This window comes from Littorina saxatilis, linkage group LG4 (genome assembly GCF_037325665.1).
Source record: "Littorina saxatilis isolate snail1 linkage group LG4, US_GU_Lsax_2.0, whole genome shotgun sequence".
NCBI classification, from domain to species: Eukaryota; Metazoa; Mollusca; class Gastropoda; order Littorinimorpha; family Littorinidae; genus Littorina; species Littorina saxatilis.
Window position 1 is genome coordinate 56,427,885 of NC_090248.1, and position 25,841 is coordinate 56,453,725.

Genomic DNA, 25,841 nt, shown 5'->3' on the forward strand with positions numbered 1-25,841 from the left:
ACAAATGTACTGAAAATGTGTTTTCATTGTTCAGTAAATTTGTCAAAAAGTGGCTTGCGAATTTCCGGAAATTTGCAAATGTCCTAGAATTCTTAGAAAATGTGTAAAATTCCCTGAGTGAAACAGAAAATTTACAAATTTACTGACATTTTCAGGGATTTTGTGAATTTCCTGGTTTTGAGAATTTACTGTAACATATATATAGACTTGTATATGATCTAGCAGTCAGGACCCGGCTTCGCCTTGGCAGCTGGAAAAATGTTGCTCTTTCAAGCCCGCTTGTGGGAGAGTGTGATAGGCTAGTTTGTCTGATTTGAGATATCATGTGCGTGGTATTGTTATTTTAAATTGTTTTACATGTATCACTTTTCTTAAAATCTGAAGATGTGTTTGGCTTATTTGCGTGCTTTGTGGTGCTCTATGTGTGCGGGTTTGCTTTGTTTCAAGGATTTTCTTGGCTGATAACTTCATTATTTTTATTCCATCGTCTTGTTCGTTTTTTTCATAATTATCAAGACTGCGATATAAACACCCTGGTTTATTGCCTCAGTAACTGGACGGACTATTTTATCTTATGCTTCACTGCCCTGGCCTCCGCAGATTTCCTGAAGGAAAAATAAAATATGAACCTTCAGTTACACACGTGTCAGTTGTTGTTTGTGTGTGTGTGTGTGTGTGCTCTCTCTCTCTCTCTCTCTCTCTCTCTCTCTGTAAACCAGCACACGATATTTCTTTTTTCTCTGTCACACGGACAAAGACACACAGACACACAATCTCTCTCTCCTTCGTAACCCTTGGTATATACCCATTAAACCACACAAGCAGACCCACATACAAACACGCACACACACACACACACACACACACACACACACACACACACACACACACACACACTGAGGCTACAACAGTTGATTTTTGAACGTTATTTTATTATCATCAGGCATATGTAACATTGCATTGATTTCCATGTGCTTCAACATTATTGCTTTCGTTGTGTTAGGAAACAAGCATATCACATCGTGAGCAAAGGCGGTAGTATACATGGCAACATATGTTCTCTACAAAAAACATTTGTTTGTGTAAAGACTTGTAAACCAGAAAATGGAAACATCGGAGAGAGAGAGAGAGAGAGAGAGAGAGAGAGAGAGAGAGAGAGAGAGAGAGAGAGAGAGAGAGAGAGAGAGAGAGAGAGAGAGAGAGAGAGAGTGACAAACAAAACCCACAGTTATGTAACATGACACAGTCTTGCGACATCCCTCAAGCTTTGCACTTTGAACAAGATGTATATTCCTACTGTTATGATTCAAACTTTGAATAACATCCTTCCCAAAAATTTTGCACGTGAGAGGCTACACAACTATTGTTCTTTCACAGCAGCACGATACGACTTACACACTACAACGTTCAGCTTAAAGGCTACACAACTATTGTTCTTTTACAGCAGCACACTACGACTGACACACTACAACGTTCAGCTTAAAGGCTACACAACTATTGTTCTTTTACAGCAGCACAATACGACTTACACACTACAACGTTCAGCTTAAAGGCTACACAACTATTGTTCTTTTATAGCAGCACAATACGACTTACACACTACAACGTTCAGCTTAAAGGCTACACAACTATTGTTCTTTTATAGCAGCACAATACGACTTACACACTACAACGTTCAGCTTAAAGGCTACACAACTATTGTTCTTTTACAGCAGCACGATACGACTGACACACTACAATGTTCAGCTTTAATCAGGGACATACGACACGTGCGGCATAAGACATCAAATCAAATCAAATCAAATCAAATCAAATCAAATTAACTTTATTATCTCACATGGAGAAATTGCAGTGGTTAATTTCTCCATGTGAGATAATACAGTTTATTTGAGACACACAATGTTGTATAAGACATGAGACACACATACTGTTTATAAGACACGAGACACCCAACATGTTGCATAAGACATGAGACACACATTCTTGTATTGTCAATACAAAACAAACTATGCATAGACAATCTGTGGCTCGACTGAAAATATATATAGTCAGGGCCCGGCTTCGCCCTTTGTAATTTATTCCAAGAACCATCAGACATGAGTTTTCTGAATTCAATATCAAAGAACCACGAATAAAAGAAAACTATGTGAGAAAAACTTCAAGTCAAACTTTCTGCGGAAAGGAGGTACCTCCCTTGCTAATAATTATGTGAAATGATAACTTTTGGAAATTTAAAATATGTTTGACCTGAAAAGCAATTGAAGACTTGTGCTACCCACTTAAGAGTGTCATAATAAAACCAAATCCTGCTAATATGGCATGAGTTACCTCCCTTCCTTGAGAAAGTTCGAGATAAATTAAGTAAAATGTTAAACTTCATCACTTGACACCCTTTGACAATGATAAAGTATGCTTGCATGGCAAGAGTTACATCCCTTCCATGGCTAACAAAGCAAGACACTTGAAGAGTTACCTCCCTTTGATTCTAGAACCTTCCTTATACAGAATACAGAATCTGTAATTGCCCAGGTTGGGAATTTGTGATGACATTGCGGTTAAGAAACATTTCAATCCAGCCATATACACCAACACACGCATCATTTATACAAACTGATCAACAACATTAATTTAAAAACAACATTGGATGAATTATGAATTTTTGTTTCTTTCTGTATGCTCTTGATAAGTGCAATAGAGAGTCTAATTACACAGGCATTATGTGCTTGCTACAGAGGAACAGTAGGCACTGCACCGGCCTTGCACTATATAGACTGTATTCAATAAAGGGGAGGTTCATTATCTGAGAAAGGATACAATGAAGCAAGAAACTAAAAGCCAGGTGCACATCAGCTGCGGCTCCTAGGCAGTGTGCATGCACAATATCGTGCTCCTGTCTCTTGCCATCTCTGAGGTATGGCGACCACAGACACACACACACACTTACATCCATTTTTATATATATAGTAATTAGATAGATAGATTACAATAAACAAACCATAAAACATTCTACACGTTCTTGTTCGGTTTGTGTGAAACGTCTCAAACTCTCAAATACAATCAGCCACCTTGTGCGAGTGCGATATATACAGTGTTACACATACATTGACCTATATTGTTAATTACAAAATTATGTGCATTTGTTTATCAGCACGATCGCAGACGGACGATGCGCCAGAACCGTAGCTCAACCTAGACAGTGAGTTGCTTTGTGTCACAGAGTTAGTGCTCAACTGCTGTTAAAAGAAGCGGACATTTGAACTCTGACATACTGTGCTATAATAAGCATGCTATAATAACTATGCTACATGTAGACACTGCAGTTTGATTCACGACTTTTAAACTCTGACATCCTGTGTTTGTAAGGATGAAGACATTATGCTACATCAAGAAACTGTTGTTTCATAAACGACCTTTAAATTCTGACACCCTGTGCTTATAAGGATAGAGAAACTATGCTACATCTAGATACTGTTATTTGATGACGGAGCTTTGAACTCTGACATCATATGCTTATACGAATGAAGAAACTCTCGGATAGCGTGCTGTCATCAAGTATTAAGAATCTAGTCACATCTAGAGCATCTACATATGACTTAAATAACAGAAACACCACGCGACCCCATTCACACAGCAACCGATACATTGTCACATCTATAGCCTCTATACATGATGCAAACTCATGAAAACAGCACACGACCCCATTCACGCAATAACCGTGGTACACGGTCACAACACGCGTCTCTCAGTGTCAAAACACCTTTCATTGCCGCTCAACACTGTTAACTATATGGATATGTTTACAAAGACAGAAACAAAAGTTCGTTGTAGTTCTAACAGCATCACATAACATTCGCGATTCAGACTCTGCAATCGCTACACAAAGTGCTAAGAACGATCCAGACTGTATACTCGCTACACAGAGTGCTAAGAACGATCCAGACTGTATACTCGCTACACAGAGTGCTAAGAACGATCCAGACTGTATACTCGCTACACAGAGTGCTAAGAACGATCCAGACTCTCCTACGCTACACAAAGTGCTAAGAATATGATTCAGACTCTACAATCACTACACAAAGTGCTAAGAACGATCCAGACTGTAAACTCGCTACACAAAGTGCTAAGAACGATTCAGACTCTACAATCGCTACACAAAGTGCTAAGAACGATTCAGACTCTACAATCGCTACACAAAGTGCTAATAACGATTCAGACTCTACAATCGCTACACAAAGTGCTAATAACGATTCAGACTCTGCAATCGCTACTCAAAGTGCTAAGAACGATTCAGACTCTACAATCGCTACACAAATTCACTTTCATGTAATGTTACCCCTGTCTGGAGCCCTGACTCAGTTTTACTTCTAACATTTTTTTCATATTAACTTGCCATTTGTATTTTGTAACCTAGCATCTTAGTTGTCTTAACGTGTCATCTTTGTAATTCTAACTAGTTAAGCTATATTTGTTATTTCAACTTGCCATCATTGAAATCTTAACTTGTTATATTTGTTATTTTAAGTTGTCATCTTTGTTATAATAACTTGTCCTCTTTGTTACATACGCTTGTTATCTATGTTATGTTAACGTGTCATCTTTGTTATATTAGCTTATTAGCTATGTTATGTTAACTTATCATCTTTGTTATAATCATTAGCTTATTAGCTATGTTATGTCAACTTATCATCTTAGTTATGTTAGCTTGTCATGGACGCCCCATCATGTATTTCTGTCTCTATGGTGACTCTATGCCGTCACGTGACCCAATCTTTTCTGTCACAAGACCCACGCTATACCGTCACATGACCCACTCTAAGCCGTCACGTGACCAACTCTCTGCCGTCACATGACCCACGCTATGCCGTCACGTGATCACCCCACCACGTATCTCTGTCTCCATTGTGACTCTATGCCGTCACATGAATCACATCCAATATATAGAGGTTACATGCCGAGTCTCAGTGGATGTAGAGGTTACATGCCGAGTCTCAGTGGATATTAAACAAAAATGGCCGAAGTGTGCAGATCATGAAAACTGCGAGGTTAGACGAACTTTTTCAAGACCGCAAACTGAGATCATTATTCTATATATCCACTGATAGGTGTGTAACTGATTTATTCTTCCTTTCCTCAGTGTTTCAAAGAAAAAATGTGTGTTTGCGCCACAGTTATAATGCAATGTGTAGTTCCGTGAAAATCATTACATTCTGCTAACACGTCATAGCAGTCTCTTTGGTTCGGAATAAAATCAATTCACAGTTATGCTGATGCTTCGCTGTGGTGTTGTGGGCAGATACGTTTGACTTAATTTCATGTTTTGGTATCGCTAAGGAAATTCGAACCTTCGTATTGAGTAGCACAGACTAATATCCCCCCCACCCCCCTCCCCGTGTTCCAACATCAGATATTGTATGAAGTTCGGTTTTCTGAGGTTAAACAGTGTATTTCCTGACACTGAAGGGATGTGTGCATTTGCTTGTGTGTGTTCTATTTATGAATGAAATATTGTGGATAATTGACCGACGGATTGCAGTATTTTGTTGATGTGGCCGAGTGTGTAAAATTCCGAAAGGGGAACAACTCTAGTCTCTGTATGAGAGTTACTTGCCTTGAGACCGAGCTTAAGCCGATGGTTTGTACAAGGAAGATTTCGATTCAGATAACAACCGAACGTATGGGTATTATATTGGATTTCGTGTGTTCAAGCCTGTAGTTCTTAGATTAGATGGTATGTTTGTGTTGTCTGCTCCACACATGTATGTTTCGCACATTTGAGCGTTGGGAACTTTTCAGTCGCTTAAAGTAGTGCCCACAAAATGTAGCTTCTCAACCCATGAGCTATCAAGGATTCGGGCTCGTTGCTGGGTAGTTATTTTGCTGGTTTCTATATCTGTCGGCTTGTGTTCACGTCACGTCTGGTCATCTGTTGCTACGTAACCACTTACTATCGGTGGCTATCCTACGTCACGTCTGGTTATCTGTTGCTACGTAACCACTTACTATCGGTGGCTATCCTACGTAACCTTTGTCGTGGTCACTATACTACGTCACGTCTGTCTCTGTCTCGTTATTGTACGTCTAGTCTCGTTGTCATTATACTACGTCACGTCTGTCTCTGTGTCGCTATTCTACGTCACGGCTGTCTCTTCGTCACTATCCTACGTCACTGGGGGTCACGCTCCTCTTCCGTGGTGCCAAGGTCCAGGCGCACAAAGCTACTGGAGACACCGTCCTCTGGCGCTGGGATACTCTGCAATTAGAGATCAAAGGGTCTGGGTTAGGTCAATCTCACAAAGCTACTGGATACAACGTCCGCTGGTGGTGGGATGCTCTGCAATTAGAGATCAAAGGGTCTGGGTTAGGTCCAATCTCACAAAGCTACTGGAGACACCGTCCTCTGGTGGTGGGATGCTCTGCAATTAGAGATCAAAGGGTCTGGGTTAGGTCAATCTCACAAAGCTACTGGATACAACGTCCTCTGGTGGTGAGGTGCTCTGCAAATAGAGATTAAAGGGTCTGGGTTAGGTCAATCTCACAAAGCTACTGGATACAACGTCCGCTGGTGGTGGGATGCTCTGCAATTAGAGATCAAAGGGTCTGGGTTAGGTCCAATCTCACAAAGCTACTGGAAACACCGTCCTCTGGTGGTGAGATGCTCTGCAATTAGAGATCAAAGGGTCTGGGTTAGGTCAATCTCACAAAGCTACTGGATACAACGTCCTCTGGTGGTGGAATGCTCTGCAATTAGAGATCAAAGGGTCTGGGTTAGGTCTAATCTCACAAAGCTAGTGGAAACACCGTCCTCTGGCGCTGTGATGCTCTGCAATTAGAGATCAAAGGGTCTGGGTTAAGTCCAATCTCACAAAGCTACTGGAAACACCGTCCTCTGGTGGTGGGATGCTCTGCAAATAGAGATCAAAGAACGTGATGCTTCAAACGATACAGCCTGTGACATCAGTTACACATACGAAGACGTCATTTTTTTTAGTGGGACAGAGTTTTCTTCCATACAAGATCAGCAGGTACTCTTGGGTGTGTGATGTTCTGTTCACAGTGAGATAACATCTAACGTGTCATGTCAGTGTTACAGACCGTCACTGTGCCATACGACACTCACCTCTAGCGAGTCATGTCAGTGTTACCGACTGTCACTGTGTCATACGACACTCACCTCTAGCGAGTCATGTCAGTGTTACAGACTGTCACTGTGCCATACGACACTCATCTCTAGCGAGTCATGTCAGTGTTACAGACTGTCACTGTGTCATACGACACTCGCCTCTAGCGAGTCATAACAGTGTTACAGACTGTCACTGTGCCATACGACACTCACCTCTAGCGAGTCATGTCAGTGTTACAGACTGTCACTGTGTCATACGACACTCACCTCTAATGTGTCATGGCAGTGTTACAGACTGTCACTGTGTCATACGACACTCACCTCAAGCGAGTCAGACGCGGACAGCAGCGCCAGGGTGACAGCGTGGTGAATGGTGGCGCACACGTTGCGGCGTGGCACGTGCACATAGAACCCGGATTTGTCCAACATGGAGCGCACTGTGGCTGTAACACATAGCACAGGTAAATAAACAGGTAAACACATAGGTAAAAATAAATCAGGTAAACGCGCAGGCAAACAAACACAGGTAAATCGAAAGGTTTGTTTGTTTGTTTGTTTGTTTGCTTAACGCCCAGCCGACCACTAAGGGCCATATCAGGGCGGTGCTGCTTTGACATATAACGTGCGCCACACACAAGACAGAAGTCGCAGCACAGGCTTCATGTCTCACCCAGTCACATTATTCTGACACCGGACCAACCAGTCCTAGCACTAACCCCATAATGCCAGACGCCAGGCAGAGCAGCCACTAGATTGCCAATTTTAAAGTCTTAGGTATGACCCGGCCGCCATCTTGGTGTGTTAAATCTGAAAGCAATATAAGTGAACGAACAATTGAAAACATATCACGTTACTAAACTGTAGCTCAGTGTTTCAGTATGACGTGGAAGTGTTGAAATATCTGCTGTATCAGGCAAGCCGATTTGGTTTCACCTGAACGACTGCGAGAGGCGAGCGCAAACCGTTGTGTTGTTCAGAAATGGTGTTCCCTTTGATATTTTAGTGGACATTTAACTTCAAATGCAACCTTTCGTAGAGTTGGTAACAGAACCTTCATGCGCGAGAAACGCCACATACGACGGAGTAACCCTGAAATGCCTTCACTTTTATAGCCCTATCTGTCAGTTGCTGTCGTAGCCTAGTGGTTTGTGCTCCAGCTTGAAGGTCAGCTGACTCGGGTTCGACTCCCTTCCTGGTTAGAGTTTTTATTTTTTTATTTTTGTAATCTATTTTGTGTCCTTAACTCCACCCTTCAATCTTTTCAACCCTGATGCATTCCGTTTATTTTTATTTTGTATTTGTTTTATTTTTTTAAACCATTTCCCCCACGGCGGTTTAGCACGGTGGTATGTTATAATGAAAACGCGATTACACAAAGCTCACATGTGCACGGTCTGCAAACTAAATGGCGTGGGCTCACCGTATTAGCCAATAAAAAGCACACATGTATTAAAACCGAAGCGCAAAGCGTACACATTAGTACAACTTGAAGAAATCAATATAGTTACCAGAAACAAAACCGTGCTTCGCACCGAACAGTGACTGACCTACTGACCGAACCGCACCTGTCGCTTGTCACACAGTCGCTCATGATACAACCATTCTTTTGCCGAGTCTGAAATTGATCTTCATAAAACTATGTGTAAGTGTAACAAAACAAAAAACTACTTTCTTTCATAATTATTGCCTGAATAATAACTTTATTAACTGATAATCAAGGTGGCATCGCCAAATGACTGCGGCAAGTGCAACGCGATCGAAGTGGCACGCGGTGTTCCTCCGGAAAAGGCCGAAGCGGCTGTGACGTCAGTCGTTCAGTGGGGCGTTTAGGAATCGCTAATTCGAATGAAACAGTGGCACGGTTTTCGTTGCGAAAATGTGCAATGGCAGTGCTACGCGACCGAAGTGTGTATTATGTACAAGCGGTGTTCCTCCGGAAAAGACCGAAGCGACATGTGACGTCAGTCGTTCAGTGGGGCGTTTAGTAATCGCAAATTGGACCCGGCCGGGGTTCGAACCCACGACCTCCCGATCACGGGGCGGACGCCTTACCACTAGGCCAACCGTGCCAGTGAAATCGAAAGGTAAACACACTGGTGTACACACAGGTTGTAGTGTTGGTGTGTCACAGACTCACAGGTAATCAGACAGGTTGTAGTGTAGGTGTGACACAGTAACACAGGTAAACTGACAAGTTGTAGTGTTGGTTTGAAACAGACACGCTGGTAAACAGACAGGTTGTAGTGTAGGTGTGACACAGTAACACAGGTAAACTGACAAGTTGTAGTGTTGGTGTGACACAGACACGCTGGTAAACTGACAGATAAATACACGGGTAAACACGCAGGTATTCACACAGGTAAACAGACACACATATATACACACAGGTAAACACACAGGTAAGCATACATGTTGTAATGTTGGTGTGACACAGACGCACAGGTAAACAGACAGGTTGTAGTGTTGCTGTGACACTGACACACAGGTAAATAGACAGGTTGTAGTGTTGGTGTGACACAGATATACAGGTCAACAGACAGGTTGTAGTGTTGCTGTGACACTGACACACAGGTAAATAGACAGGTTGTAGTGTTGGTGTGACACAGATATACAGGTCAACAGACAGGTTGTAGTGTTGGTGTGACACAGACATACAGGTAAACAGACAGGTTGTAGTGTTAGTGTGACACAGACGCACAGGTAAACAGACAGGTTGTAGTGTTGCTGTGACACAGACATACAGGTAAACAGACAGGTTGTAGTGTTGCTGTGACACAGACATACAGGTAAACAGACAGGTTGTAGTGTTGGTGTGACACAGATATACAGGTCAACAGACAAGTTGTAGTGTTGGTGTGACACAGATATACAGGTAAACAGACAGGGTGTAGTGTTGGTGTGACACAGACACACAGGTAAACAGACAAGTTGTAGTTTTGGTGTGACATAGACACACAGGTAAACACACAGGTAAACAGACATGTTGTAGTGTTGGTGTGACATAGACACACAGGTAAATAGACAGGTTGTAGTGTTGGTGTGACATAGACACACAGGTAAACAGACATGTTGTAGTGTTGGTGTGACATAGACACACAGGTAAACACACATGTAAACACACATGTGATAACACAGGTAAACACACAGGTAAACACCCAGGTAGTAGTGTTGGTTAGACACAGACACACAGGTCAACAGGCAGAAACACACACACAGGTTGTAGTGTTTGTGTGGCGTAGAAACACAGGTTGTAGTATTTGTGTGGCGTAGAAACACAGGTAACACTACAGGTTAACACACAGGTTGTAGTGTTAGTGTGGCATAAAAAATAAAGGTAACAAGACAGGTTAACACACAGGTTGTAGTGTTAGTGTGGCATAGATATAAAGGTAAACAACATGTTTTAGTGTTGGTGTGACTTAGAAACACAGGTAACCAGACATGTTGTAGTGTCAGTGTAATCGTTGGTCATACAGGAGAAAATGTACATGTACAATAAACAGACTGTTTTTATTGAACAGACAAATATGTTTATAGTTTTTCAAGATAATCATGACACAGTAAAGCAAATTTTGATTTGAACTTACGTTTGCACTCTCCAAGAAAGACCTCAATGCCAACTTCCTTGTATTCTTGAATGATCTGGAACACAAACAGACCCATGCTAGCATGACACGTTAAGTGTACACATGTTTACAATGATCTGGAACACAATAAGGTGCATGCCAGCATGACAGTTAAAGTACACAGAATGTGGTGGACATAAACCTGTCAACATTGTATTAATCACATACACACGCACGCACGCACGCACGCACGCACGCACGCACGCACGCACGCACGCACGCACGCACACACACACACACACACTGACCTCTCTCAGGAACCTGGTCGTGACAGAGTCAACGTATTGTATCGTGGAACCGTCCACCACAATGGCAAACACACCGCCCGACACTTCTCTGGGCAGTGAGTTCTTGCTGCCCAGCGGTTTGGAGTGCGAGTGACCTTCACACGGATCGTCCGGCCACGTCGTGGCGGTACCCAGACACACCTGTAAGCAGATAGACCTGTGCATTAATATAACGTGGCACACCTGTACCTAGACACACCTGTAACCAGATAGACCTGTGCATTAATATAACGTGGCACACCTGTACCTAGACACACCTGTAACCAGATAGACCTGTGCATTAATATAACGTGGCACACATGTACCCAGACACACCTGTTAGCAGATAGACATGTGCACACGTGTACCTGGACACAACTATAACCTGACACACCTGTACCCGACACACCTGTGAATCATAGACGTGGCTCATTATAACCTAGAACACCTGTAACCAGACACACCCATAATAATGATGATAATGATGATATTTATATGGCGCAAATCCTCATACAGTTCTAAGCGCCTCACAAAGACATTCAACCTATTACCTATAACCAGACACACCTATAACCAGACACACCTGTTACCAAACCCACGTGATACCAGTTATGATCCCGTTGTATAGACCAATCCAGAGCGACTTTGCTCTGAGCGGGCCACTGTGATTCTGAGCAACGCATGGCTGTAACCAGACACACCTGTAACCAGACACACCTGTAACCAGACACACCTGTAACCAGACACACATGTAACCAGAAACACCTGTTACCAAATACCAGTAACCAGACACACCTGTAACCAGACAAACCTGTGACCAGACAAACCTGTAACCAAACATCTGTGACCATCCCCACCTGTAACCTAACACCTGTAACCAGACACACCTGTAACCTAACAACTGTAACCAGACACACTTGTAACCTAACACCTGTAACCAGCCACACCTGTAACCAAACACCAGTTACCAGACAAACATGTAACCTAACACCTGTAACCAGACACACATCTAGCCTGGTGTAGACGGAGGATAGCTGTTAGTGGTCAGGCAATGGCGAAGGGAGATAACAGATGAAGTCACACCTGTTCGTGACGTAGGCTGAGGTCGGTGTCCTTGACCTCTCGCTGCACTTGAAGCAGCTCCTTGGGGTCGAGGCCGGTGACCTTGATCAGGCTGCGCCGGAAGTGGTCCACATTGGCAAAGTAGAGCGGCGCCTCGAACCGGAAAATCTTCACCCCGGGAATATCGCGCGCCTGGGACGATACAATGCAAGATAAAACAGGGGGCGATGCAGTGACCCTGTTTATGTCCCTGTTTCTGTCTGTCTCTCTGTCCCTGTCTCTCTGTCCCTGTCTCTCTGTCGCTGTCTCTCTGTCCCTGTATCTCTGTCCCTGTCTCTCTGTCCCTGTCTCTCTGTCTTTCTCTCTCTGTCCCTGTCTCTCTGTCCCTGTCTCTCTGTCTTTCTCTCTCTGTCCCTGTCTCTCTGTCCCTGTCTCTCTGTCCCTGTCTCTCTGTCCCTGTCTTTCTGTCCCTGTCTCTCTGTCTTTCTCTCTCTGTCCCTGTCTCTCTGTCTTTCTCTCTCTGTCCCTGTCTCTCTGTCCCTGTCTCTCTGTCCCTGTCTCTCTGTCCCTGTCTCTCTGTCCCTGTCTCTCTGTCTTTCTCTCTCTGTCCCTGTCTCTCTGTCCCTGTCTCTCTGTCGCTGTCTCTCTGTCCCTGTCTCTCTGTCCCTGTCTCTCTGTCTTTCTCTCTCTGTCCCTGTCTCTCTGTCCCTGTATCTCTGTCCCTGTCTCTCTGTCCCTGTCTCTCTGTCCCTGTATCTCTGTCCCTGTCTCTCTGTCGCTGTCTCTCTGTCCCTGTCTCTCTGTCCCTGTCTCTCTGTATTTCTGTCTCTCTGTCCCTGTTTCTCTGTCCCTGTTTCTCTGTCCCTGTCTCTCTGTATTTCTGTCCCTGTCTCTCTGTCTTTCTCTCTCTGTCCCTGTCTCTCTGTCCCTGTCTCTCTGGCCCTGTCTCTCTGTCCATGTCTCTCTGTCCCTGTCTTTCTGTCCCTGTCTCTCTGTCTTTCTCTCTCTGTCCCTGTTTCTCTGTCCCTGTTTCTCTGTCCCTGTCTCTCTGTCCCTGTCTCTCTGTCCCTGTCTCTCTGTCTTTCTCTCTCTGTCCCTGTCTCTCTGTTCCTGTCTCTCTGTCTTTCTCTCTCTGTCCCTGTCTCTCTGTCCCTGTCTCTCTGTCTTTCTCTCTCTGTCCCTGTCTCTCTGTCCCTGTCTCTGTATTTCTGTCCCCCTCTCTCTCTGTCCCTGTCTCTCTGTCCCTGTCTCTCTGGCCCTGTCTCTCTGTCCCTGTCTCTCTGGCCCTGTCTCTCTGTCCCTGTCTCTCTGTCCCTATCTCTCTGTCCCTGTCTCTCTGTCCCTGTCTCTCTGTCCCTGTCTCTCTGTCCCTGTCTCTCTGTCTTTCTCTCTCTGTCCCTGTCTCTCTGTCCATGTCTCTCTGTCCATGTCTTTCTGTCCCTGTCTTTGTGTCCCTGTCTCTCTGTCCATGTCTCTCTGTCCATGTCTTTCTGTCTCTGTCTCTCTGTCCCTGTCTCTTTGTCCGTGTCTCTCTGTCCCTGTCTTTCTGTCCCTGTCTCTCTGTCTTTCTCTCTCTGTCCCTGTCTCTCTGTCTTTCTCTCTCTGTCCCTGTCTCTCTGTCCATGTCTCTCTGTCTTTCTCTCTCTGTCCCTGTCTCTCTGTATTTCTCTCTCTGTCCCTGTCTCTCTGTCTTTCTCTCTCTGTCCCTGTCTCTCTGTCTTTCTCTCTCTGTCCCTGTCTCTCTGTCTTTCTCTCTCTGTCCCTGTCTCTCTGTCTTTCTCTCTCTGTCCCTGTCTCTCTGTCCCTGTCTCTCTGTCCCTGTCTCTCTGTATTTCTGTCTCTCTGTCCCTGTCTCTCTGTATTTCTGTCTCTCTGTCCCTGTCTCTCTGTCCCTGTCTCTCTGTCCCTGTCTCTCTGTCCCTGTCTCTCTGTATTTCTGTCTCTTTGTCCATGTCTCTCTGTCTATGAGTGGACTATTTGCGCCTCGATATTTTATTCATGTTTTTACGTTTTATGTTGTTTATTGTAATGCTGTATACACCACACCTGAGTTTCTCCTCGTTGAGATAATAAAGTGTTCTATGTCTATGTCTATGTCTATATATGTGGCGGTCTTGATAGCCAATAAAGGATAATAGTAACTTGTAAGATCGTATATTTATGTGACTGTCCTGATAGCTAATAAAGGATAACAGTAACTTGTAAGATCGTATTATATGTGACTGTCCTGATAGCTAATAAAGGACAATAGTAACTTGTAATCGTATTTATGTGGCTGTCTTGATAACTCCTAAACAGGGAGGCAAAACCTCGGGAGTGATGTATGCCTGTACAACTGTTACTTTTGTCCACGTTACACTAATTCCTTCAATAAACAGGGGTCATATTTGTTCTGCATAATGAATAATCCCCGCGGCCCCCCCCCTTCCCCCCTCCCCCCTCCCCCCTCCATGTATGTAGGTGCAACTAAAGACGTGCACTGCAAGTTACACTGGTAGATATAAAACAAGGTTGAGAACCTCTTTGTGAACTTTGATGTCGACATACGTCTCTGTTCCTTCCACATTCCCCAGAAGACAAACGTAGGGTCTGAAACAGACAAAACAGGGACTGAAATTGTTATACTAACATTTGCCATGAGGCTCATAGGTTAGGAAACAGACAGACCAGGACTGACATTGTAAGACAAGCATTCACACAAAGGGTCTGACACAGAAAGAAAAGGACTGACATTGTAAGACGAGCATTCACACAAAGGGTCTGACACAGAAAGAAAAGGACTGACATTGTAAGACGAGCATTCACACAAAGGGTCTGACACAGAAAGAAAAGGACTGACATTGTAACATTCGATTCAAACATAGGGTCTCAAACAGCAAGATAAGGTTTGAAATTGTAAGACAAGCATTCGCACAAAGGTTCTGAAACAAAAAGAACAGGGAATGAAATTGTAACGATCAATTCACACAAAGGGTAAAAAAAAGTAAGGACTGAAACACTAAAACGAGCATTACACATAGGGTCTGAAACAGAAAGACCAGGGCTAAAGTTTAACATGATAATCTTACATTCCCTGAGAGGCACCCCTCGGTTCTAAAAACAATATCACTCACCTCTGTGTCCTGAGTAACACGGGCACCAGGTTGTAAACAAGACATCACTCACCTCTGTGTCCTGAGTACATGGGTGCAACCTGGAAAATTCCAAAATCCGGCAAAAGTTGGGGTCCAGCTTTTTTAGTATTTAAAATGCCAAAAAAAACCTCTCCTGGAACAAAAACATCGGCAGCCGATGAAACCAAAAACCGGCTGCCGGCGTGTAGCCGGCAGAGTTGCACCCATGTGAGTAACACGAGCACCAGGTTGTAAACAAGACATCACTCACCTCTGTGTCCTGAGTAACACGAGCACCAGGTTGTAAACAAGACATCACTCACCTCTGTGTCCTGAGTAACACAGGCACCAGGTTGTAAACAAGACATCACTCACCTCTGTGTCCTGAGTAACACAGGCACCAGGTTGTAAACAGGATATCACTCACCTCTGTGTCCTGAGTAACACGGGCACCATGTTGTAAACAAGATATCACTCACCTCTGTGTCCTGAGTAACACGGGCACCAGGTTGTAAACATCACATCACTCACCTCTGTGTCCTGAGTAACACGGGCACCAGGTTGTAAACAAGACATCACTCACCTCTGTGTCCTGAGTAACACGGGCACCATGTTGTAAACATCACATCACTCACCTCTGTGTCCTGAGTAACACGGGCACCAGGTTGTAAACAAGACCCACAAGCAGCCCCAGGTCCACGTCCAGTAACACCGTGCACCAGAACACCACCAGCCACACCGTCTGTAACATCAGTAACAGTGTGTGTAACATCAGTTAAAGTGTGTGTAACATTGGTTATAATGATAGTAACAATAGTTAGTGTATGTAACATCAGTAACAGTTTGTTTAACATTAGTAACAGTGTAAGTGACATTAGTAACAATGTCTGTAACGTTCGTAACAGTGTCTGTGACATTCGTAACAGTGTCTGTAACATCAGTAACAGTTTGTGTACCATTGGTTTCAGTGTATGTAACATTAGTAACCGTGTATGAAACATTAACAACAGTGACTGTAACATACATAACAGTGTCTGTAACATCAGAAACAGTGTCTGTAAAATTAGTAACATTGTATTTCTTCCCTGGTAAATGTATCCGCTTTTTCTAATCAAGTACTTTTTAGAACAACATGCCTCGAAACCCCTCGCACTTATCGCAACATCGCAATTACTCTGACGTACCTTGCGGCACTGACTCAACTGCTGAACCATATTCCTCACATTTTAGGGCAAGCCTCTCCTTGCCGCTGAATTGCGCAATGCCAGATGTAGATTACGGTTACGTTTACGTTAATCACGAGTGACTTAAAGTCGTTACTATCTCCTCCTTAAGCCGCACTTACAAAGTCTATTTTTGAGACTTTCCACAGTCGGTGCAGGTCAGCGAACTGCATGAAGAGTCGCTTGAGAGACACCACGATGATCGAGGCCAGGATGCACTGCAAAGAGAGACAACTCATCACTGTCATGGCATTGCAAAGAAAGACAACTCATCACTCATATCATTGCTAAGAGAGACAACTCATCACTGTCATGGCATTGCAAAGAAAGACAACTCATCACTCTCATATCATTGCTAAGAGAGACAACTCATCACTTTCATAGCGCTGTAAAGAGTGACAACTCATCACTGCCATGGCACTGCAAAGAGAGACAACTCATCACTTTCATAGCACTGCAAAGAGAGACAACTCATCACTTTCATAACACTGCAAAGAGAGACAATTCAGCACTTTTATTACACTCCAAAGAGAGACAACTCAGCACTTCCAAAGCATTGCAAAGAGAGACAACTCAGCACTTTCATAACACTGTACACAGAGACAACTCACCACTCACGTTGGGAAGAGGACACATGTACTCACGTTAGGCAGGCAACACATGTACTCACGTTAGGCAGGCAACACATGTACTCACGTTAGGCAGGCGACACATGTACTCACGTTAGGCAGGCGACACATGTACTCACGTAGGGAATAGGACACATGTACTCACGTAGGGAATAGGACACATGCACTCACGTTGGGCAGGCGACACATGTACTCACGTAGAGAATAGGACACATGTACTCACGTTAGGCAGGCGACCCATGTACTCACATAGGGAATAGGACACATGTACTCACGTTAGGCAGGCGACACATGTACTCACGTTAGGCAGGCGACACATGTACTCACGTAGGGAATAGGACACATGTACTCACGTTGGGCAGGCGACACATGTACTCACGTAGGGAATAGGACACATGTACTCACGTTGGGCAGGCGACACATGTACTCACGTAGAGAATAGGACACATGTACTCACGTTAGGCAGGCGACCCATGTACTCACATAGGGAAAAGGACACATGTACTCACGTTGGGCAGGCGACACATGTACTCACGTAGGGAATAGGACACATGTACTCACGTTAGGCAGGCGACACATGTACTCACGTAGGGAAAAGGACACATGTACTCACGTTGGGCAGAGGTTGGAAGAGCGGGCCGAGGACGAGCAGCACGACGAGAATTAACACGGCGGACACCAGACTGGCTATCTGAAAAACAGCATGGCGGTTTTTGTTAAATAGAGCTTTCACACAACCAGACTGGCTATCTAAAAAACAGCATGGCGGTCTACGTTAAATAGAGCTTTCAGACAATCAGACTGGCTATCTAAAAAACAACATTGCGGTCTGTAAAATAGAGCATTCACACACCCAGACTGGCTATCTGAAAAACAGCATGGCAGACCTTGAATTTTAATTTTGATAAGAATTTTGAGATTTCTAATGACCTACATCTTTTATTAATGATCAAGCCTCCAAGCTGAAATGCAATCCCATAGTCCGGGCTTCGTCGAATATTGCTTGACCAAAATGTCAATCAATTTGTTTGAAAAATGAGGGCGTATATATGTCTCACCTGCGTCCTTCCCCCCACCTCCTCCTGTACCACGGGGCGAGACAGACAGGTATATATGTCTCACCTGCGTCTTTCCCCCCACCTCCTCTTGTACCGCGGAGCGAGACAGACAGGAATATATGTCTCACCTGCGTCTTTCCCCCCACCTCCTCCTGTACCACGGAGCGAGACAGACAGGTAAATATGTCTTACCTGCGTCTTTCCCCCCACCTCCTCCTGTACCACGGAGCGAGACAGACAGGTATATATGTCTCACCTACGTCTTTCCCCCCACCTCCTCTTGTACCGCAGAGCGAGACAGACAGGAATATATGTCTCACCTGCGTCTTTCCCCCCACCTCCTCCTGTACCACGGAGCGAGACAGACAGGTATATATGTCTCACCTGCGTCTTTCCCCCCACCTCCTCCTGTACCACGGAGCGAGACAGACAGGTATATATGTCTCACCTGCGTCCTTCCCCCCACCTCCTCCTGTACCACGGAGCGAGACAGACAGGTATATATGTCTCACCTGCGTCTTTCCCCCCACCTCCTCCTGTACCACGGAGCGAGACAGACAGGTATATATGTCTCACCTGCGTCTTTCCCCCCACCTCCTCCTGTACCACGGAGCGAGACAGACAGGTATACCACGGAGCGAGACAGACAGGTATATATGTCTCACCTGCGTCTTTCCCCCCACCTCCTCCTGTACCACGGAGCGAGACAACGAGGCGGAGCTGCAGTAGCTGGAGAACACCGACCCCACCAGGTTCGTCATGCCAAACGCAAACAGCTCCTGTTACAGACAGTGGTCATTACATTTTGTATCGTCAGTATGTAGAGGATATTTATAAATCACCCTATTTGAATTGTATGGAGACAACGTTAAATAACCTTAGCCTAAGTAGAATGTGGATAAACCAGTGGAATCTGAATTTTTCTAGCCATTGGTTCAAGTTAAAATCATTACAGTGTTTAAAAGACCAATATGTGCAGATGTGGTTTTCTGATTTAAATTCCGGTGATGTTTTATAATTATCGGCTCTATAAAAAGAGTAGTAGTAGTAGCAGGAGTAGTAGTAGTAGTAGTAGTAGTAGTAGTAGTAGTAGTAGTAGTAGTAGTAGTAGTAGTATGTTTATCACTATAAATGACGTTGTCATGACTACCTACCTGGTTGGCATCCACCACATAGTCGTGTTTGTCGGCCAGGATTTTAGCCATGGCGAAGGACAGGGCGAAGGCCGTGAAACAGATGGCGAAGGCTTCCCCCAGCACGTCGGGCAGGAAACGTAGTACCGTCAGGTCCACATTGGGCAGCCTGCAATCACGACACTACGTTGTGTACTTTGAATGGTAACAGAGCAGTGCGATATAACCGAGAGCAGTGTGATATAACAGAGAGCAGTGTGATATAAAAGAAAACGTAGCACCGTCAGGTCTACCTTGGGCAGTCTGCAATCACGACACTACGTTGTGTACTTTGAATGGTAACAGAGCAGTGTGATACAACAGAGAGCAGTGTGATATACAAGAATACGTAGTACCGTCAGGTCCACCTTGGGCTGTCTGCAATCACGACACTACGTTGAGTACTTTGAACATTAGTAGAGCTTCTGATTTATAGTGTGTGTGCCAATTGTCAAAGCGGTACCAGCCGGATGAGATATTTTAGTTCATAATCAAATCAACTGTCCTAAAACAATTTGCTCTGTTTGCATTTACTCTACCGGAACAAAATCGGAGGAAAATCCTGGCATATATGGGCTTGTCGAATTACTCGAAAAAATAACCATGGCAATGTTATATCACTTCTTATCCCACGACCTGCCTCTTTGTCTCTGTTAGCTGAGGAAGTGATTATTCTACGTATTATATGGGTATTTTCATGATAATCGGGGAACTACTTTCGTTGTTAAACAAGCTCGGTCGCACAAAAATAATATATTTTATATATATATAATTATATTGCTCTCTAAACACGATTTGTCGCCTTTCTAAAACGTACTGATTAGAAACACCTTTATTATTTTTTAAATATAAATGACGAAGTGCCATTCAAACTATAAATGTCCACTTGCTCAACTAGGACAACAATGTCACATTATATTTTACCAAATATTTACATAAAGAAACTCAAAAAAAGAACATTTTTGAGAAAAATGAAGAACGAAAAAAGGGGAGAATTCCGCTTGTCGAAGATTCTATCGTACGTTTACAGTGACGCATTCAGCTCATTTACAGTCATTCTGAGACAATTTCATATTTAATGTACGGCATTTGTTAACCATCCAAATTGTGCTGTTGAAGCACTACAATTACTCGTAGCGGTTAATATTCAATCTGAAAGCATCTTCGACAAGCAGCATCGGACCAAAGCTCACCGTCTAGGGTTCAAGGTGGGTAACTCTCGAACAAACTAATCGTGGATCAATTTCACCAGCAAAATCATGATGACATGATCTAACTAAGCGTTTTTGACAAGAAAAAAGTATAAATGAAACTGTAGGCATTCTGCTTTATTAATTTGTTGTTGTTCAAATCCAGTAATTGTTGCGGTGAAAAAAACTAGCTTCGCGCATGAATATTGTTATGCGGAAGGTCTCGGCTAAAGGAAAAAGGCAAGAGCAGGATTGTGTTGGAAAAGTTGGTGTTTTAATGAAAACGTCGTGGTCAAGGGATCTTCTTCTTCTTCTTCTGCGTTCGTGGGCTGAAACTCCCACGTACACTCGTGTTTTTTGCACGAGTGGAATTTTACGTGTATGACCGTTTTTTACCCCGCCATTTAGGCAGCCATACGCCGTTTTCGGAGGAAGCATGCTGGGTATTTTCGTGTTTCTATAACCCACCGAACTCTGACATGGATTACAGGATCTTTTTCGTGCGCACTTGGTCTTGTGCTTGCGTGTACACACGGGGGGTGTTCGGACACCGAGGAGAGTCTGCACACAAAGTTGACTCTGAGAAATAAATCTCTCGCCGAACGTGGGGACGAACTCACGCTGACAGCGGCCAACTGGATACAAATCCAGCGCGCTACCGACTGAGCTACATCCCCGCCGTGGTCAAGGGATAGAAAGCTTACACACCTCGTCCTGAATACCAGGCATGTTTTCTCTCCGGTAGATGTTTAGCTACTTGTTTGTTTGTTTGTTTGTTTGTTTGTTTGCTTAACGCCCAGCCGACCACGAAGGGCCATATCAGGGCGGAACTGCTTTGACATATAACGTGCGCCACACACAAGACAGAAGTCGCAGCACAGGCTTCATGTCTCACCCAGTCACATTATTCTGACACCGGACCAACCAGTCCTAGCACTAACCCCATAATGCCAGACGCCAGGCGGAGCAGCCACTAGATTGCCAATTTTAAAGTCTTAGGTATGTTTAGCTACTACCTCGCCAAACGCTCGGTAATACCTGAAAATCGACCCTGGGGAAAATATGCACGATATTCAGAACTCGGAGTGTGTATAACCTATATATGTTAAGTAAAACTCTGTGAATTACTCAGACAACATCCATGGCAGTGTTAGATGACTTCATGGTTGTTAAGTAAAGCTTTGTGAATTATTCTGACAAGCTCAGTAACAGTCAGGCTTGAAATGGCAGCACTGGATCTATCCGTGTTTACTCACCCTCTCGGGATCTCTCCAACAACTTCTACGTTGAATTCCTCCTTGATATTCAGATAGTACGAAAGCAAGGTGGCTCCTATGATCTGAAGACAAACAGCATCAAACTTCAACATCAAGTTATACGTGTCCTATTATCTGAAGACACACACCATCAGCTTCAACATCAAGTTATATGTGTCCTATGATCTCAATCAATCAACATGAGGCATATATCGCGCGTATTCCGTGGGTACAGTTCTAAGCGCAGGGATTTTTTTATTTTTTTAAAATTTTGTTTATGCAATTTATATCGCGCACATATTCAAGGCGCAGGGATTTATTTATGCCGTGTGAGATGGAATTTTTTTTACACAATACATCACGCAATCACATCGGCCAGCAGATCGCAGCCATTTCGGCGCATATCCTACTTTTCGCAGCCTATTATTCCAAGTCACACGGGTATTTTGGTGGACATTTTTATCTATGCCTATACACTTTTGCCAGGAAAGACCCTTTTGTCAATCGTGGGATCTTTAACGTGCACACCCCAATGTAGTGTACACGAAGGGACCTCGGTTTTTCGTCTCATCCGAAAGACTAGCACTTGAACCCACCACCTAGGTTAGGAAAGGGGGGAGAAAATTGCTAACGCCCTGACCCAGGGTCGAACTCGCAACCTCTCGCTTCCGAGCGCAAGTGCGTTACCACTCGGCCACCCACTCCATAGATCTGAAGGCACACAGCTTCAACATCAAGTTATACGTGTCCTATGATCTGAAGACACACAGAATTCTATGGGTATGGGCACACTCACCACAAAGAGTTCTATGGGTATGGGCACACTCACCACAAAGAGTTCTATGGGTATGGGCACACTCACCACAAAGAGTTCTATGGGTATGGACACACTCACCACAAAGAGTTCTATGGGTATGGGCACACTCACCACAAAGAGTCCTATGGGTATGGACACACTCACCACAAAGAGTTCTATGGGGATGGACACACTCACCACAAAGAATTTCTATGGGTATGGACACACTCACCACAAAGAGTTCAATGGGTATGGGCACACTCACGACAAAGAGTTCTATGGGTATGGGCACACTCACCACAAAGAGTTCTATGGGTATGGACACACTCACCACAAAGAGTTCTATGGGTATGGGCACACTCACCACAAAGAGTTCTATGGGTATGGACACACTCACCACAAAGAGTTCTATGGGTATGGACACACTCACCACAAAGAGTTCTATGGGTATGGGCACACTCACCACAAAGAGTTCTATGGGTATGGACACACTCACCACAAAGAGTTATATGGGTATGGACACACTCACCACAAAGAGTTCTATGGGTATGGACACACTCACCACAAAGAGTTATATGGGTATGGACACACTCACCACAAAGAGTTCTATGGGTATGGACACACTCACCACAAAGAGTTATATGGGTATGGACACACTCACCACAAAGAGTTATATGGGTATGGGCACACTCACCATAAAGAGTTCTATGGGTATGGACACACTCACCACAAAGAGTTCTATGGGTATGGACACACTCACCACAAAGAGTTCTATGGGTATGGGCACACTCACCACAAAGAGTTCTATGGGTATGGGCACACTCACCACAAAGAGTTCTATGGGTATGGGCACACTCACCACAAAGAGTTCTATAAGTATGGACACACTCACCTCAAAGAGTTCTATGGGTATGGACACACTCACCACAAAGAGTTCTATGGGTATGGACACACTCACCACAAAGAATTCTATGGGTATGGGCACACTCACCACAAAGAGTTCTAAGGGTATGGACACACTCACCACAAAGAGTTCTATGGGAATGGGCACACTCACCACAAAGAGTTCTATGGGTATGGACACACTCACCACAAAGAGTTCTATGGGTATGGGCACACTCACCACAAAGAGTTCTATGGGTATGGACACACTCACCACAAAGAGTTCTATGGGGATGGACACACTTATCACAAAGAGTTCTATGAGTATGGACACACTCACCACAAAGAGTTCTATGGGTATGGACACACTCACCACAAAGAGTTCTATGGGTATGGGCACACTCACCACAAAGAGTTCTATGGGTATGGACACACTCACCACAAAGAGTTCTATGGCCTTATGGGCAAACTCACCACAAAGAGTCCTATGGGTATGGACACACTCACCACAAAGAGTTCTATGGGGATGGACACACTCACCACAAAGAGTTCTATGGGTATGGGTACACTCACCACACAGAGTTCTATGGGTATGGGCACACTCACCACAAAGAGTTCTATGGGTATGGGCACACTCACCACAAAGAGTTCTATGGGTATGGGTACACTCACCACAAAGCGTTCTATGGGTATGGGTACACTCACCACAAAGAGTTCTATGGGTATGGGCACACTCACCACAAAGAGTTCTATAGGTATGGACACACTCACCACAAAGAGTTATATGGGTATGGGCACACTCACCACAAAGAGTTCTATGGGTATGGGTACACTCACCACAAAGAGTTCTATGGGTATGGGCACACTCACCACAAAGAGTTCTATGGGTATGGGTACGCTCACCACAAAGAGTTCTATGGGTATGGGTACGCTCACCACAAAGAGTTCTATGGGTATGGGTACGCTCACCACAAAGAGTTCTATGGGTATGGGTACGCTCACCACAAAGAGTTCTATGGGTATGGGCACACTCACTACAAAGAGTTCTATGGGTATGGACACACTCACCACAAAGAGTTCTATGGGTATGGGCACACTCACCACAAAGAGTTCTATGGGTATGGGTACACTCACCACAAAGAGTTCTATGGGTATGGGCACACTCACCACAAAGAGTTCTATGGGTATGGGCACACTCACCACAAAGAGTTCTATGGGTATGGGCACACTCACCACAAAGAGTTCTATGGGTATGGGCACACTCACCACAAAGAGTTCTATGGGAATGGACACACTCACCACAAAGAGTTCTATGGGAATGGGCACACTCACCACAAAGAGTTCTATGGGTATGGACACACTCACCACAAAGACTTCTATGGGAATGGGCACACTCACCACAAAGAGTTCTATGGGTATGGGCACACTCACCACAAAGAGTTCTATGGGTATGGACACACTCACCACAAAGAGTTCTATGGGTATGGACACACTCACCACAAAGAGTTCTATGGGAATGGGCACACTCACCACAAAGAGTTCTATGGGTATGGGCACACTCACCACAAAGAGTTCTATGGCTATGGACACACTCACCACAAAGAATTTCTATGGGTATGGACACACTCACCACAAAGAGTTCAATGGGTATGGGCACACTCACCACAAAGAGTTCTATAGACCTGTATGGACACACTCACCACAAAGAGTTCTATGGGAATGGGCACACTCACCACAAAGAGTTCTATGGGTATGGGCACACGCATCTTGGGGCAGTGTTTCTTGTTGTTGTTGATGCCGTCCCGGATGAGGACGAGAACCAGCATGGCGCTGAAGGACGCCGTCATGGTGACGTAGTTTACCTGGTTCATGTTGACGAAGAAGTCTCGGTACGACTGAAACAGACAAACAACACCACTGTACGACTGAAACAGACACCACCACTGTACGACTGAAACAGACACCACCACTGTACGACTGAAACAGACAATACCACTGTACGATTGAAACAGACAACACCACTGCACGACTGAAACAGACAACACCACTATACGACTGAAACCAACAACACCAATGTACGACTGGAACAAACAACACACAAAGGTATGCCTGGCAATGAAACAAAAAACACCACTGTACGACTGAAACAGACAACACCACTGTACGATTGAAACAGTTTGTTACACTACTGATTTAAATAGATGAGTTTGTTACACTACTGACTTACATAGATGAGTTTTTTACATTACTGACTTACATAGGTGAATTTGTTACACTGCTGCTACTACTACTGACTTACATAGATGAGTTTGTTACACTACTGACTTACATAGATGAGTTTGTTACACTACTGCTACTACTACTGACTTACATAGATGAGTTTGTTACACTGCTACTACTACTACTGACTTACATAGATGAGTTTGTTACACTACTGACTTACATAGA

The 25,841-nt window shown here is 44.3% G+C and overlaps 1 protein-coding gene across 1 annotated transcript in view; it reads right to left on the reverse strand.

Moving 5' to 3' along the window:
• Positions 1–911: 911 nt before the first annotated feature.
• LOC138965134 (prestin-like) overlaps positions 912–25,841 on the reverse strand; it is a 58,247-nt gene continuing 33,317 nt past the window's right edge. The window contains exons 7-19 of the mRNA XM_070337258.1: positions 25,127–25,288; positions 21,716–21,798; positions 19,252–19,399; positions 18,763–18,876; positions 17,653–17,730; positions 16,533–16,628; positions 15,823–15,929; positions 14,594–14,663; positions 12,096–12,266; positions 10,995–11,174; positions 10,708–10,762; positions 7,442–7,563; positions 912–6,250 (exon numbers count right to left, since the gene is read on the reverse strand). Coding sequence (XP_070193359.1) covers positions 6,164–6,250; positions 7,442–7,563; positions 10,708–10,762; positions 10,995–11,174; positions 12,096–12,266; positions 14,594–14,663; positions 15,823–15,929; positions 16,533–16,628; positions 17,653–17,730; positions 18,763–18,876; positions 19,252–19,399; positions 21,716–21,798; positions 25,127–25,288 — 1,473 coding nt within the window. The 3' untranslated portion in view covers positions 912–6,163. The remainder of the gene's footprint in view (positions 6,251–7,441; positions 7,564–10,707; positions 10,763–10,994; positions 11,175–12,095; positions 12,267–14,593; positions 14,664–15,822; positions 15,930–16,532; positions 16,629–17,652; positions 17,731–18,762; positions 18,877–19,251; positions 19,400–21,715; positions 21,799–25,126; positions 25,289–25,841) is intronic.